Source organism: Sphaerodactylus townsendi, linkage group LG11 (genome assembly GCF_021028975.2).
Source record: "Sphaerodactylus townsendi isolate TG3544 linkage group LG11, MPM_Stown_v2.3, whole genome shotgun sequence".
NCBI classification, from domain to species: Eukaryota; Metazoa; Chordata; class Lepidosauria; order Squamata; family Sphaerodactylidae; genus Sphaerodactylus; species Sphaerodactylus townsendi.
The window spans coordinates 78,527,407-78,544,080 of record NC_059435.1 but is presented as its reverse complement, the minus strand read 5'-3'; the positions used below and the strand labels follow the sequence as shown (position 1 = coordinate 78,544,080).

Sequence of the window (16,674 nt, the reverse complement as noted above, 5' to 3'; positions counted from 1 at the left end):
GGACGCACAAGGGCGGAGAGAGAGATGAGGCAGGAACCCCACGGGTGAGCCCACCGAGCTGCCTTCGGCTCAGGGCTCTCTCCAGCTGGCCAGGCTGTGGGGGCTCCCCACCCCATGAGACCCTTTGGCGGGAGAATGAGCCCAGCCTGCTTGGCCCGCCTCTGCCTCAGGGTCCCTTGCAGCATTTCTGGGGGGGGGGGGGGCTGCAGTGCACAGGCTGGGGGGTTTCCATGGCGACAGGCAGGCACTCTGCAGGCCTGTCCCGGAAAGCTCTCTGCTCCCTGGCCCAATCCGGCAGCCAGAGTTTATCACTCCGCAGGCCCCGCCGCTGACGCAGCCCAGAACCGCCGCAGCCCGGAGACACCAGGGATACACAGCTGTCAGCTGAGCCACCGCCTGCCAAGAGGCCGAAGGAAGAGGCTGGCCGGCAGGCGGCCGCCCTGGCGCCTCCCTCCTCCTTGACGTGGGGCAGCCGTCCAGCTCAACTAGTGCTGCCTGGAGGGGCGGGGGCAGGGGGAAGCCCACCCCCAGGACACAAGGGCCCTCCCCCCTCCCCTCTCCCCAAACCAGGCAACAGCAGTCAGTCCATTGGGTGTGGGAGGGGTCTGCTACCTCTGCCCTGGGTGCCTGTGCTGGTCCCACACATGCCCCACGGCTACCTGGACAGGCAGACACCTTGACTGGCACACAAAACACTCCAGGCAGCCACGACCACCCCAGAACGAGCCTGAGGGCAAGTCACAGGCAGGAACGGCAGATGACCCCTTGTCTCCGAGGCCGGCCTTGAGGGACACTTGAAGGGGCTCTGGAGCCCCCCTGCCCAGGGAACAAGCAACAGAGCAGCCAAGGGCCCCTCTTTCTCAGCCCCGGCACTGACCAGGTGACCTCTGATCCCTGCTATCTGCCGCCACAAATAGTCAATGATAAAATACTTCTCTTCACTGCAACAAGCATCCAAAAATGGCCGGCTGCCAACAGTGCTGGAATAAGCTACAGTGTGCGAGGTTTCCTTTTTGTGAGTTTGACTCGTGCAGAAATGCTCCTGTGCGGGGAGCATATGCAAAGTCATATACAAAATCAGATGGTGTATGATTAGGCCAGATACTCTCAACAAGCTGCAAAGACCAGCCGTTGCAATCACCAAGGGGTTTGTGAAGGAATATTAGAAGAAGAAGAGTTTGGATTTATATCCCCCCTTTCTGCAGGAGACTCAAAGGGGCTGACAATCTCCTTGCCCTTCCCCCCTCACAACAAACACCCTGTGACGTATGTGGGGCTGAGAGAGCTCCGAGAAGCTGTGACTAGCCCAAGGTCACCCAGCTGGCGTGTGTGGGAGTGCACAGGCTAATCTGAATTCCCCAGATCAGCCTCCACAGCTCAGGCGGCAGAGCTGGGAATCAAACCCGGTTCCTCCAGATTAGGTACACGAGCTCTTAACCTCCTACGCCACTGCTGCTCCTCATTGTGTCTCCCACTCATGGTGGAAAAGGCCCAGGGCAGCACAGTTCAGGGTGACCTCGGGCCAGTCCCTCCCTCCCTCCCTGCCCCCACCCCCGCCCCCACCCCACCCCGCCTTCCCCTCCCTGGCTCCTGCCACAGCAGCCACAAGACATCCCAGGCTTGGCCCAGGTCTTCATTAGCTCCTAATCAGCCCCTCTGCAAGCACGCGAAGCAGGAGACAGACGCTGCTGCCCCCAGTTCTATTTCGGAAGAGACAACCGCTCCTCTCCAAACCTCCCTTGCCTTGGAGAAGGGGAGCGCCGCTGGACCAGACCGCTTGCTTTTCCCGGCCGGCTCAAGCGGGCTCCTTTTCTGGGATCCTTGACGGGATCTCTGAGCACAGAGGAAGAGGATCTCACCACCGAAGGGCTTGACCAACATGCCAGAGAGGCTGTGGAGGCTCAGTGGAAGAGTCTCTGTGTGGCCGACAGAAGGTCGCAGGCCCAGTTCCTGGCAGCATCTCCAGTTGACCCAGGTGACAGGAAAGCCCTTCCTCCAGGTGGCCCGGGAAAGCCACTGCCGGTGATTCGGAAGGAGCTTGACAACAATTTCTAAATAGACTCACGGGTGCCAAACGTGCCCCAGCCACACAATCCCACTCAGTGCCTTGGAGATGGGGGGGGGGCAGAAAAGGCCCTGCCAGCCGTGCCTCAACATCTGCCAGAGAGAGGGCGAAGGATGGGCAGGGGTGGGGGTGGGGGAGACACACTGCTGGCCAAGGGAATTGTTAACAAGACAAGTACCAGCTAATCAAGGGGGCTTCCTCCAGGCGAGTGGGGCTCTCTCTCCGCAGCAGAATCCATTGTTTGGCAACCTGCCAGCTGGAAAACGTCCCCCACAGAACATCTAACCCCAAAATAAGGAAGGTACAACGGAAGTCCTGTCAGTGGGGAGCCAGGAGAGAACCCACCGCCAGATCCACACAAACTGCACATGATCCTCCTGCATGCATCAAGACCCACTCTACCAGGCAGAACTAAACAGAACGCAGACCCACGGGGGCCGGACCCCCACTCCCGGTCCCAAGCAGAGGCCCTGAGCTGGAAGCAGGATGCACGCCCCCCCCCCCACTTCGCTCCTGCCTAACAGGATGAAGCAGAGAGCCCAGGTGGGGCGGGGGATGGGAGTGGAACTCAACCAGAGTATAGGACAGTGGTGGCGAACCTTTGGCACTCCAGATGTTATGGACTACAATTCCCATCAGCCCCTGCCAGCATGGCCAATTGGCCAGATGGGAATTGTAGTCCATAACATCTGGAGTGCCAAAGGTTTGCCACCAGGGGTATAGGAGATATAACTAAGAAAACCTGTGAGCCCGGGAGTGGCACTCCCTGGTCCCTGGGCAGCCCCGGGCCTCCCCACCCCCACCTCTGGACACAGAAGAGGGCGGCTTCTAGGCCTGAAGGGTCAGAAACTCAACCCTCCTCCTTCCTGACACAGGCCTCGAAAGCGGCGTGGCAGGCAAACATTCAGCAGGTGAAACGTTCCCTGAAAAGCTCCCCCTGTTCAATGTCTGCCTGTTCGGTTAGGCACCAAATTGCAAGAGGACCCTGAGCCCCTCCCCAAACACCCCCCTCCCCCACTGGACCAGAACTTCTAGATCAAAGCTGTGGGGTGCTCCAAGACTCGGAGGCTATTTCTGCAGAAGACCGTCAGGATGGGGGGGGAGGGAGGGAGGGAGGGGAAGCAACTGGCAAGAAGGAGGCCGGAGGGTCAGGACTGCCTCTGGCCACACAGACCTGGAGCCTTCCTTATGGCCACAGCTGAGCTGCCCGGCAGGAGCTCAGACTGTGGACCCCCCCCCCCCCCCGAAAAAGAACCTGGCCAGCCTCAGCCACAGGCGTCCCCTGGGGGTGGTCTTTTGTTTCTTTCCAGGGGGAAAAATCCCACTTGATTTTCTTCCTCATCTGAGGAGCCTGCACACAGGGAAGCCCAGGGGTGCTGCCGGGGAGGGGCCATGAGGCCCCCCTCCCACTGGCCAGCCTGCCTCTTCGGCTTCCTGGGGGGGGGGAGGGTGTCCCGTCTGCCTCCCAGTCCTCTTCACCAGAGGCACTGCCAGGGGCTGAATTCCAGGCGTTCTTTGGCATGCAAAGCAGAGCTCTCCCCCTGGCAGCCCCCCCCCCCCCCGCAAGCAGAGGTGAGCCCAGGCATCGGGGCCCAAGTGGATCTGGTCCCCACCTCGCAGGCTCCTTGCAGGCCTTCTAGCGAGGGGGGGGGGAGAGATGCGGCTGCTGCGCCGGCGGCTGCGGCTGCGAGCTGGCTTTGTTTACCCGGCCTGCCGGAACTGGGCCTGCGGAGCTGACGTGGGCCGGAGGCAGATGGCTCCCGAGAGGAGAGACACCTGGTGTGGGAGGCCCCCAGGGATGGGGAATAGGAGGAGAGCAGAGCAGTCTGGCACCCAGCCCCAAATCCCCACCCCCACCCGGCCCAGGGCAGGGTTATCAAAGACCAGGGGGCCAGACAGACAGACAGACAGCAAGGGCACTGCAGCCGCTCTTCCTTGGGACTCCTCTGTCCTTTCGCCATTTGAGCCTTTGTGTCCCAACAGGGCCCCTTCAGCTGCCTGTCTTGCTGGGGCTCAGAATCAAGCCCAGGGTCAGTCTGCAAGAGCCACAAGTCGCATGGCCCTCCCGCACTGCCGGGTCTCTGCTTGAAGCAATAAACAGACTCTGTATTGTTAATCAGCATCGAAGCGCCCAGCTGGACAAAGCCTGTTCTGGAGAACCCTTTCTTCCGATGCTAGTCCCCCCCCCTCCTATTTTCCCAAGAAATGTGAGAAAGAGTTAGTTTGGAGCTCAGGTGTGTTACCCAAGGTTGGCGACAGACAGAGATAGAGAGCCACCTGGCATTTTGCCCCCACAATAATGGAAACAATCCCGGTTCCTATGACACCAAAGTGTCAGGGGAGAGCCTAGTTATCTACTCAGTGTGTGAAGCCATAAAGTAAAGATCAAGGAAAGACTGCCCCAGAGTGGCAGTAGTAACATGCAGCCAGCTGGTTACATATATCTTGTAGCAATTACATTGAGCTAGGAATGCATCTCAGCCACCTAGATACAACCCCCCTGGCACTCTCCACCATCCCAAAGAGACCCCTCAGTGGGTCTCCCGGGTGACACTTCTCAAGGAGGTCCCCGTGAAGTCACAACTGCAGGAGGGAAGAGGTTTTGCTCCAGATAACTCTGCTCGGCTTTCTTTTGCACACGGTGACCTTTCCTAAGCGTCACCTACATCTAAAAGATAGCAATTAGATTTACTTAACTGAAACTGGACCCCGCCCAAACTGACTCTTCCCCCCCCTCCCCCCCCTGAAAAAACCTTCTTTCCTGCCTTCAGGCCAGTGAGAAGCAGAGAGGGGGGGTCCAGCTGGTCAGGCCCTGGGGAGGGGAGCAGGCAGAAGAGGCGGGCAGTCCTGGACGGTGGCGTTACCAGCAGCGTTCAGACTGGTGCCTGAGAAGGCCTCGTGGATCAACCAGGGATGCTCGGCTCTCATCTACGCAGCCCCCCCGCCACCCCCCCAGCCAGATAGGGCCCAGTTCAAGACCCAGCGGGGAAAAGGGGAAACACTCCTCCTTCCTTGGGCCCCTGACCTCCCCTCCTTGCCTCACGGCAAGGGAGCTGTGGAGGGTCCCACAAGGATCAACCCTGGGACCGGTTCTGCAGACAACTCCAAACTGTCAGGAGGCTGACGGGGGAGAAATGCCGGAGAACTTAAGGGATGGGGAACAACACGGCAAGTTCTCAATGTATGTTGAGCGGGCCAAGATAAGAGGGAAGCGTTGGGGAAGCCCAGGGGAGACACTGGCCAAGCGGGGGGCAGAGGGGGGAAAAGAAAATGGCCTGCTAGGAATGATCAGAGCAGCCGATCATGTGATGTCCTCGGACAGATCTACGGGGCAGCCCCCCTCCTGGTCCCTGTTTCTCCAAAAGCACACTGCAGAGCTGGAAGACCGGGGCAGAAGGGGGGAACCAAGATGGTCACACCTGTTCTGTGGGGATGGGTGGGAGGACCCCGAGATTCACATTTCAAGAACAAGAAAGCGAAGGGGACACATGGGAGAAGTTTATAAAATCTTGTGCAGGGCACAGAAAGTAGACAGAGAGTGTGCCTTCCCCCCACCCCACCCTCCTATAATCCTACAACTCCTGGGCACCCAATGAAGTTGACTGGTAGGAGACTCAAGTCAGGCAAAGGACAACTGATTACTCATTCTTCACTCAGTGAATTTAAATTGAGGGATTGGCTGCTGGAGGGGTCGTGGTGACCATGAGCATGGATAGAACCCAAAGGGGCCAGACAGATTTATGGAGAAAGGGGTCAACAGTGGCTCCGACCAGGAAGATAAGCCAGGGGGCTTTCGTGAGCTGCTGAGTCCCTGTGCCAGAGGCAGCGTAAGCGGAAGGCCTCAGACTCTCTGCCCTGTTGTTGATCCTCCAGAGGAGCTGGCTGGCCGGTCCCTGTGTGACAGAAGGGGCTGGACTAGATGGACTCCCATGGCCCCAAACCAGCAGGGCTCTTCTGATGTTCTTGTGGAGAAAGAACCCCCTGGGCGGCTGAGGGTGAGAGGAGACGGGAGAAGTGAGCTGCAGGTGAGGTTACCTGAGCAAGAGCCCAGAGGAGCCATTGAGGCGTCTTAAGGGGAAGGCTGAAAGGTCTGCAGGACTGGAAAGAGAGGGGGAAACATGATCCAAGAAGAGGGAGAGAAAAGAGCCCCATTGCAAGCGGCAGGTGATCTGGTTGGCAGACCCAGTGCGAGCGGAGGAGCGTGGGTGGGGGAGGAGATGCAGGCCGAGGCCAAGAGCAGGCAGAGGTGAGACACCTCAGGCGGCAGAACCACACGGGGGTCTGGCATAAGATGTGCTATACAAGAATGCAGAACTCCCCCCCAAACCCCCCTCTCCTTCAGGGGCTCTACTGGCCCCCCATGTGAGTGTGAGACAGGCTCCGTGCCACACGCTCACGAGTATCCCACACAACCAGAGTTTCATCAAGATCACCGTTTCTTGGATTGCACACACACCAAAATTATGTCAGCAGAGAGGCCCCCCAGGAAACCTGCCTGAGGCAGCCCCTGCTCATCTCACTGGGTTTTGGAGAAGCCCCCCCCCCCCCCGCCTGTTTCTACAGCCCAGCTGAGTGTGTGAGACTCTCGAACTGCTTCCTGCCCCTGGGACTCTCTCTTCTCCAAAAAACACGTTTCACCGGCAGGGCAGCCATTTCCAGCCTCCGTGCCTGGCTCCCACTGCAACCTTCTGCCCAATCCCACCCTCCGCCTCCGCCGCAGACTTCCTCCCTCCTGTTGCTAGCGGCAGAGGCAAGGATGCCCCGGTTTCGGTTGCCCCCCCCCCCATAAGAGCCCACTGGTCTAGGCATGAACCCAGTGGTGGGATCCAAACATTTTAGTAACAGGTTCCCATGGTGGTGGGATTCAAACTGTGGCATAGCGCCAATGGGGCTGGGCGGGGCACAATGGGGGCGTGGCAGGGCATTCCGGGGGCGGGGCATTCCTGGGCGGGGCTGTGGCAAGGACGCAGCCGCTGCGCCGGTCCTTGGGCAGGAAACGAATGCACGCAGGCGCAGGCTGCCACGCACACCGGTGCACCTCCTGCTAGACTGCTTCCAGTTCTGCGCGCTGCTGCTGAGAGGAGGGGCGTAACTAAGGCAAAAATCACGGGGCAAAATCACCAGTTAGTAACCCCCTCTCGGCACACACAAAGAATTAGTCACCTACTCTCGGGAACCTGTGAGAACCTGCTGGATCCCACCTCTGCATGAACCGAATCCCAGCTTCCTGGGTACTACAGATGCACATCAGTAATTTTGGTGCTGCTGCTGCTAGTGAGCGGACAATCTCCCAACAGCAAAACACCTGGATGAACGACAACAGATCAAACCTCGGACATTCTGCACGGCTGCGTCATCGAGCGCAGGACCCCCCCCCCCCAGGACGGAGCACTGGAGAGGCCCCAGCTGTGGACAAGCAGGCCCCTGGGAGCTGCTCCGCAAGCTGCGCTGCCCCAACAGTTGTGGGTGGCACAGAGTTCCCACAGCTGCCGGGCCAAGAGGCCTGTCTGTCTGTGCCTGGGGGGTGCCTCCCGCCGCACAGGCACAAACAGTCATAAATCTCGCTGCAGTGTGGGTCGGGGATGCCAGGCAAGCACAGGTTGGGCACGCGGCATATCCGGGGGGGGGGGGGCTCCCACAGTATTAGGAAAGCCACTCCAGTGAGCAGCAAGAAGCGGGGGGGGGGGTTTCCTGCCTCATCTTTGCTTTGAAGAGCTTGAGATGAAATGAGACCCTCCCCCCACCCCCATTCTCTGCCCAGGCAGGGATTGAAGGGTGTGCCCCCCCAAGGGTTCCCTTACAGAAGAGGCTGAGGGGTGGAAGCACCTCTGGGCTCTGCCTCCTTGCTTTAAGGGCGGCTGGCCAGGACGTGCCCCCCCACCCCCCGGAGCCCAGCATTCCCCTGCACCCGTCACGGAGCAGCTTTATTTGCCAGCAGCTCTGTGCTGACGGCACCCTGAGTCTTGTGAACTGGTGCAGGACAGCAGAGAGGGAGGGGCTTGTGGGCCTCTCAGCCACCATCGCAGGCCGGCAGCCGGCAGAGCTCTGAGAAGCAGCCAAGTTGCTGCAGAGACCACACTAGCCAGAGGCCACGCACCACGAGCCAGGCTCACCTGGAGACACATCACAAGGGGTCTGTTTCCTCATCTCCCTCCTGGGGCTGCGGGCACATGCTGCCCCCTCGCCCTGCACAACATGGCTCCTCCGGCCCCTTGACCTACAAGCCCTGCCTCAGTTTCCCCCGCAACAGTCAAGGCGCCCCCTCAGCCTCCCCGAGGGCAAAACCCACGAGGCAGAGCTGGGACACTCAGGCCTCCAGCTCTCGAGCGACTGTGTCACATGACTCCAGCCCTTTAATCTCAACAGCCTGGTAAAGCAAACCATGAAGGGAACTGCGAGGCTCCGCACGTTGGGAAGTTTGCATGGGGAGGACCCCTTTCCCTGAAACACGCAACCCCCACCGCCCCCGGACAGGCAGTGTTTGCAAGAGCTGTCCAAAGGCAGGGAAGAGGCGGAGGCACGGCGGCGGCGGCAGAAGCTCTCTCGGGATTTCCAGGCCTCACAACAAACACCGACGCTGCTCACAAGAAGAGCGGCTGCAAATCAGCCAAGGCAACCGCTGGCCCTTTTCTAATCAAACCAGGCAGCCGTGAGGAACGGAGGCCCCGCAAACCTCTCTCTGCCGCCCGCTGGCTCTGCACGAACTAATCTTCTTGAAAGGATCCGCAGCAGCCACAGGAAACACCCCCGCCCCCGGAGAGCTACCTAGCAACCAGGGCCAGGTAACAGCAGTTTCCTTTTCCCTTGGGGCAGGTGCCTTCTCACCTGGCCAAGCTGCTGCTCAGGAAGGCCCCTCTTCTTCAGCACAGCAATTCGCTGGCCCAGCTACAGGACAGGCGGCCTCAAGAGAGATCTCCTTTCCCCCCCCCACACACACACACCCCCCAGAGCCTCAGGGCGGGGGGCCCACAGACCCAAAGACTTTCTTTCACTGATGAGGTCACAGCAGAGCAAACAGACCCAAGTATCTGGCTCAAATCCAACTCTCTGGGGGGCTGTCTCATCAAAGGTGGGGGGCCGGCAGATGGTTGCTGCCCAGACAGCCCCAAACCCAAGGCCTTGCCAGAACACGACCACAGGTCAAGCAGCCCCCCCTCTCCCACCCAGCGGATGGAAACAGTAAGAACATAAGAACATAAGAACGAGCCAGCTGGATCAGACCAGAGTCCATCTAGTCCAGCATTCTGCTACTCGCAGTGGCCCACCAGGTGCCTTTGGGAGCTCACGTGCAGGAGGTGAAAGCAATGGCCTTCTGCGGCTGCTGCTGCTCCTGAGCACCTGGTCTGCTAAGGCATTTGCAACCTCAGATCAAGGAGGATCAAGATTGGTAGCCATAGATCGACTTCTCCTCCATAAATCTGTCCAAGTCCTTTTTAAAGCTAAGTAAGGCACCATGATGAAGAAGAGTTGGATTTATATCCCCCCTTTCTTTCCTGCAAGGAGACTCGAAGGGGCTTACAATCTCCTTTCCCTTCCCTCCCCACAACAAACACCCTGTGAGGTGGGTGGGGCTGAGAGAGCTCCGAAGAACTATCACTCACCCAAGGTCACCCAGCTGGCACGTGTTGGAGTGCACAAGCTAACCTGGTTCACCAGATAAGCCTTCAAAGGCCAAGTGGCAGAATTGGGGGGGGGAATCAAACCCGGTTCTCCAGATTAGAGTGAACCTGCTCTAATCTTAACTACTACGCCACACTAGCTCTCTGCACACACTCTAGGGGAGGCCTGCAGATCTTCAAGCCACAGAGTTCAGCTTTGGAGGATTCACTCCATGGAATTATTATACCCCTCCCCAAGTCCTCCCCTCCTCAAGCTCTAGCCCCAACTCTCCAGCAATTTCCCAGCCCAGAGCTGGGAACCCCCCATGCAGCAACAGGGTCTCAACCCCCCCGCCCAGCCCACCCCCCTCGCACTCATCCCAAAGAGCCCATTGCCAAGCTGAGCAGCTCCCTTGAAGTCACTCTCAAAAGGCAGAGCGGAGGCCGCCTGGCACCCCTTGGGGCACTAAACAGCCACTCAGCAATGCCTGGCCGGGGGGGGGGGGGACACCCAGCTCCCCCCCCCACCAGAGATGGAGAGAAGCCCTCTCATTGCCACAGTCCAGACTGCGATGGCTGATGCAGGGGCGGGGTCTCTGAGAGGCCAGGCCTCACCTCACCTGGGACCCTCCCAGTTTTAGAACCATTCCTGGACATTCTGAAAACCTGCCTGCCACCCCCAGGTGACACGTCATGCTGTGACACAACAGCATGGACACGTCAGCGCCGACCCCCAGGTGAGCGGAGACAGGTTTTGCTGGCAGCCAATAGGCCTCCTCTGGTCCCTCTGGGTGCAGGCCAAGGCCCAAGAACTGGGCAGGGCGGGGGGGACGGGACTATTTTGCGGACCATTTCCATCCAAAGCAAGCCATGTCCCACACCTGCCATCTCAGGGCTCCCTACTTTTCTGTTGCCCTGCACTCTCTTCTCCCAAAGGTGGCCAAGGTGGCTCTCTCGTGGGCCGGGGGCCCCTAAGAACAGGGAAGCGGCCCTGGCGGCTCCCTTCCAAGGCGCCACTCAGGCGTTCGGGAACTCTGGCCAATCCCCGGGAAGTCTGGCTCCAGGCCAAGCCAAGGATCCCCCTTAACCGGCTGCATCAATTCCGTTGGCGAGAAGAAGGCAAACGCTTGAAGCACAGACTTGGTCCACAACACAAGCTCAGGGTCGGGAGGGGAGATCAAAGCAGGACGAATGGATGGACACTCAATCCCCCCCCCCCAGCCTGCAGCGGCCCAGCAGGGGCTGGATTTGCCCCCAGTGCCCAGTTCGGCCCCTCCCCTGTCTCATATTTACTCCTGAAGACCCAAACAACAAAACACCAGGTGCTGACTGCTCAGAGGCCCCAGGCAGGGAGAGAAAGCTGGGGAGTGGGGAAGGAAGGGGTCTGCCCCCTCCAGAGCGCGCTGGGTCTTGGGCAGGACAGAGCAGGCAGGAGCAGCAGTGGTGTAGTGGCTAAGAGCAGTGGCTAAGAGCAGGTGCATTCTGATCTGGAGGAACCGGGTTTGATTCCCAGCTCTGCCGCCTGAGCTGTGGAGGCTTATCTGGGGAATTCAGATTAGCCTGTATACTCCCACACACACCACCTGGGTGACCTTGGGCTAGTCACAGCTTCTTGGAGCTCTCTCAGCCCCACCCACCTCACAGGGTGTTTGTTGTGAGGGGAGAAGGGAAAGGAGATTGTAAGCCCCTTTGAGTCTCCTACAGGAGAGAAAGGGGGGGATATTAATCCAAACTCTTCTTCTTCTTTAGGCAGGCATGACTTATTCATGGGGCAAATGGAGAATTTTCTGGCCATAGCGATCGGGCTTTTTTTCCAAAGCCCCCCCCCCCCAGTCCTTCCCTCATATTCCCCCCCCCCCCCCGCACCAGCCTGCTGCTCACCATCCTTCCTGTAGAAGCAGATCTCCACCTTGCGCTCCTCAGAGCCCAACAGCGCCTGGGCAATTTGCACGGCGGAGGTCTTCTGGGTGCCCGGCCCGTACAGGAAGTCGCACGTGCACGGCTTCTGCATGACCTCTGCCCGCGTGTAGCCACACAGCTCGCAGAAGCCATCGTTGCAGTAGATGATGGCGCAGTTCTCCACTCGCGCGTTGGCAATGATGAACTTGCGGCCTGCGGGGAGGAGAGAGGACCGGTGAGAGGCACCCCGCGCTGCTCCTTCGGATATCCCTGCCAACTGCTGGGGAAAAGAAATGGGCCAGGGGTGGGTGGTGGCTCCGGTGGTGGGTGGTGGCTCGGGGCTACAGCACAGGAGGGCAGGAGTTCCAGACCCATTAAAGGCCATCACCTGACACCTGGGCGGGGGGGGGGGCTGCTGCCAGCCAGTGGAGATGGACAGTGGTGGGTCGTCTGCCTTGTGTCCAAGGGAAGGAGTTTCCCAGAAGGCACAGAATTGCCCCACAGGGTGGGGACAAACAGCTCCATCTTTGCAGACGTGTGCCAGAGTCAAGTGTCCTTAGCAACGTGTTCAAGGACTCTGCTGGCAGCCACACAAGCCTCTTCCGGCAAGCAAAGTGCCTGGCAAAGCGCTCTGGCCCCAATCCTGCACAGAAACGGGATGTCCTCCCCCTGTTGCTCCAGCAGAGGAAGATGGCCCCAAGACTCCAGAGAGGGCAAAGCAGAACCAGCTGGAGCAGACAGGGATGGGGGGCACACATTTCAAGCAGCGGGCACGTTCATGGCCTCTGAGTCCAGACAGACAGTGTGGCATAGTGGTCAGGAATGTCAGACTAGAATCTGGGAGATGACATTGACCCGGTCATTCTCTGAGCCTGCCTACCTCACGGGGTTGTTGTGAGGAAAAACACAAAGGACAGGAGAATGACGTCAGCTGCTTTGGGTTTGTTCCCCCAGGGAGAAAGCCAGGGTATAAACTGATTAAATAAAATAATAACTGGGGCTGGGCTGGCCTCCTTCCGCGCCTTGTCCACGTGGCCTCTGCTCACCAGTCGCCCCATATCCAGAAGCTGCATTTATGGTACCTGACCTCCCACTGTATGTAACCTCAGAGGATTTTCCCAAACACACAGTCTTCGACACTTACTGCTAACTGACTATGTGAATTGAAAAGTGACAATAGGTGCCCTGTTGTCTATTGTCTAAAACAGCTATGAACACAAATCATAAAGTTACAAAAATACAAACCACTAGCAATACACGTATACAGAAAATGTTTTGCATTTGAAGTTTTGCACAATTTAGTTTTGCTTTCTATTGTCACAGCGCAGAGAACGACTTCTGCACCTAGTGGTCACAGCACTCTGCTGAGGAGGAGCTCACGAAAACGTCTCATAATTGCAAATGGTGTTTTAGAGTGGGCTCATTCTGGATATTTCTGCTCTCCTAACAAGGGTGTCCAGCTACTGTGACCACTAACGAAGCCCTTCACATGGGCTGCCGGTAAAGGACGATGCCTTTACATTCAATCTGTGTTTCATTACACAGCAAAACAAAAAGAACTCATAGATTATAATTGTTCCTATGTGTACAGTTGTATTTTCTGTATATGTGTATTGTCAGTGGTTTGTATTTTTGTAACTTTCGGCATTTATGTACATTCATAGCTGTTTTAGACAATAGACCGCAATGCACTTATTTTCACTTTTCAATTCACTCAGTAAATTAGTAGCCAGTATCAAAGTTTGTGTGTTTGTGTTCTTCAACATCAGGACTGGAAGTATTTTTTATTTACTGTTAATTGCTATATAACTCCTATTTGTAGTGTGTTAAGGATTTCCCCAAACATGGCCCCTTCCAAGGACTGTGGGTTGTGGCCCCCCTTCTTGCGAGGCAGGGCTCTTTCAAATGCGTTTGAGCCACTGAATGAAAATGTCCCAACCACACTTTGCCACGGGCAGCGGTGTGTGGGGCGCCTGGTGCTAGGCGGCTCCCCACAGATGCCATCCAAAGAGAAAACTTGCGGGAGGGGCTTATTCACACCTTCCATTCTGCAAGCCTTCATCCCTGGTCCCCCACCAATCTGCATGATGGGAAAGGACCCCCAGGTGGCACCAGGCAGGGGGAAATCCTGGTAACGTGAAGAAGGTGCCAGAACCAAACCTATTTTTGCCACCTCAGGCTGATGCTCTGGGGCAGAGAAGGACCCCATCCCACCCCCACCCCCTGCTCTGGCCCCCTAGCCTGACTGCTCATCCTTCTCTCTGGAGGGGGTCCCGCTCCCCACACATGCCACTTCCTCCTGGGGGGAGGGGGGAGGCAGACCCATGCAGGGGCTGAAAGGCCTTCCCAGGGAAAGGGAGTCTGAGCAGAAATGGGCCAGAGGACATCTGGGTGGGAAAGTCGAAAACGCACGGCTGGAAAAATAGTTCAGATTCCAGCATAATCTTTCAAGGTGCCAAATCAAGCAGGCGGTTCGTGTGTTTCGAGCAGGAGAATTAGAAGGGGCTGGGAAGGAAACGTGGAGTCTGGGCTTTACGACCCCTTCGAGTGACCCCAACAAGTCGGCGCAGTTTGCCTGCCTCAGACTCTTGCTGCGTTGCCAAGCAGGCAGGAGGTGCACTGGGCAGGCGCTGACCGGCTCTGGAGGGGCAGGGTGGGCCTGGAACCCAACAATGCGGAGCTCCGGGCTCCGGGCTCATTTCCAGGAGTCCTGAGCGTGGCGGAGCGCAGGCCTTTGGCAGGTGCCTCCCATTCTCCTGGGGACAGAGGGCAGAGAGCAGGACTCCCTTGGAATGGCACCCCTCTCAGCGAAGAAGTGCCGGTCAGCTCTGCAGAAAGAGGGAATTCCCGAACCCAGGACTGTGCTGGGCAGCAGCAGCAGAAGGGCAATCTTGCTGCCAGTCCCTGGGAAAGCTTCTGGCTGCTTCCTGGCCCGGGGGCTGCTCAAGAGGCTGGTCCCCAGTGGCATGGGCGTGTAAACGAGGAGGCATCTAGGAGCAAAGGCAAAATCTCACTAAAACAACCAGCTAAATGCCACCAGCAAGCGAAGGGCACAAACCACACACTGGACGAGGAGGACCTGCGCCCACACCCTGACAGGCTGCCGCACAGGACAGAATATCTTGGGGATCCCCCCCCACACACACACAGCCCTTGGGAGCCTGCCTGCCTGCCTGCCAGGAAGGAGCCAAATGCCTCCAGAGCAGCTCTCCAGATAGCTCCGCCTCAGGCTGGTGGTCACATCTCAAGGTCAAAAGCACCAGCGGCTGCGGAAGGGCTGACCCCCAGAGAGATGTGCCTGGCAGGGCCAGGGGAGGGGGAGAAGCCTCAGCACCACCCGGGCCCCACCCGGACTGCTCCAGTCCCCCCCACTCCCAGGAGCTAAAGCACAGCCCTGCTGCTTCCCCCTCCCCCCTGGGAGCGCCAGGTGGCCCCCTGCCAGTGTGCCTCTGGGCCCATGCGCATGTCTGGACGAGGGGCCAAGTAGGCATCAAGGCACCCACCCACCCACCCACCCACCGGGCACGGCTGATGCCCCCTCCCCCAAACGAACACACAGTCCTGCTTTGAGAAAAGCTGGCAAAGCCCGCTGCAGCAGGGGGGAGGGAGGGGGCCGCCCAGCCAGCCAGTCCCAGCCAGCCAGACAAGCGGGGGTCCTTCGCCACGGGCCCCCGGGCTGGAGCCCGAGACAGGCCAGCCAGGGAGCCGCACTCGGGGGGCGGGGGGAGGGGCTGGGCAAGCCTGACCGGCAGGCATTCGGGAGGAACAAAACAAGAGAGCCGCAGCAGAAAGAGCCTCTGTATGTGCGCAGGAGAACTCTCTTCTCCTCTGGAAAGGGGTGCTGCGGCTCCTCCTTTGTTGGCCCGAAGCCCCCCCTCCAGCGGGCCCCGAGAGAGACCCCCGCGGCCACCCGACACCTCCCCAGCTCGGGGCTGCGTCTTCCGCCCCTCGGCCGCGGCTCCTGGGCTCTGCCTGCCGCTTCTGCTGCGGACCAGACCAGACCAGACCAGCCGGCAGGCCGCTTCTCTCGCCTCCCGCGCCGCGCCTGCCGCCCCCTTCCCCCCCCTCAACCGCTCCGCCTCGGTTTGCCAAGCCAGCGGCCTAGCCGGCGCAGCCCCGCACCGCCAGCAGCCACCCCCCCAGGGGGAAGGCGGCCGGGCGGCCCAGCGGGGCACGGCGGTGGCACCGGCTGCCCGCGGAAGCGCCGCGGAAGGTGCGCGGGGAGAGCCGGACTGGCAGCTGGCGGGAGGAGGGACCCCGCTCCGGCGCGGAGGAGGCCTGCGCCCCAGAAGCCCCCCCCCCCACCTCGACACCCGGCAGCCCCCGCCCGGGCACGGCCGCTTCAGGGCCCCCTGGCAGGTCGCCCGCTGGGAGCAAGGGGGGCGCTGGGCATCGCCGGGGAACCGCCCCTGCGGTCTGGCTCGGGGGGAGGGTCCCCACTCCTGGGAGCGACAAAGGAGACCCGCCAGGCGACCCCCCCCCCGCACGCACGCACACACACGCGCCGAGCGTCGAGAGTCTGCGCCCCCCCCCCCACCCCGCCGGCTCCCCCATGCCGCTGACCCCCGGAGGGCCAGCCGGGCGCAGAGCCGTCGCTGCCCTGCTGGGGGCCCGCCCTTGCCCGGGGAAGGAGCCGGCGCCTGCCCGGCCTCCGCGCGCCCCCCGCGGCCACGGACTTACTCTGGCCCTCGAACTTGCGGATGATGGTGTCGAGGAAGGTGTTCTGGGGGGCGACGTGCCCGCGGCGGACGGGCATTCTGCTCTCAGCCCATAGGCGGGCGGGCGGCCCAGCCGGGCCCAGCCCGCGGCCCGGCCCAGCCCGCGCTCGCCCGGCCGAGCCCCCGGCAGCAGCAGAGGGGGCTGGCGCCTCGACGGGACGGGACGGGCCCGGCTCAGCGGCGCGGCGGCGGCGGCGGCGGCATCGTCCTTATTTAGGCAAAGGCGGCGGCAGGCAGGCGGCGGCGGCTGGGGTGGGGGGAGAGGGAGGGCGGGAAGGAAGGAAGGAACGAACGAACGAACGAACGAACGAACGGGGGAGGGCCGGAGGGCGGCGGGGCCGGAGAGGGAGCCCCGGCTGGGAGCTGCAGGCCGAGGGGCGCCGCTGCCCTGCTG

The 16,674-nt window shown here is 60.1% G+C and overlaps 1 protein-coding gene across 1 annotated transcript in view; it reads right to left on the bottom strand.

Moving 5' to 3' along the window:
* Positions 1-16,467, bottom strand: part of KCNH2 (potassium voltage-gated channel subfamily H member 2) — a 57,768-nt gene extending 41,301 nt beyond the window's left edge. Inside the window, 2 exon segments of the mRNA XM_048511176.1 lie at positions 11,545-11,775; positions 16,243-16,467. Coding sequence (XP_048367133.1) covers positions 11,545-11,775; positions 16,243-16,318 — 307 coding nt within the window. The 5' untranslated portion in view covers positions 16,319-16,467.
* Positions 16,468-16,674: the final 207 nt, after the last annotated feature.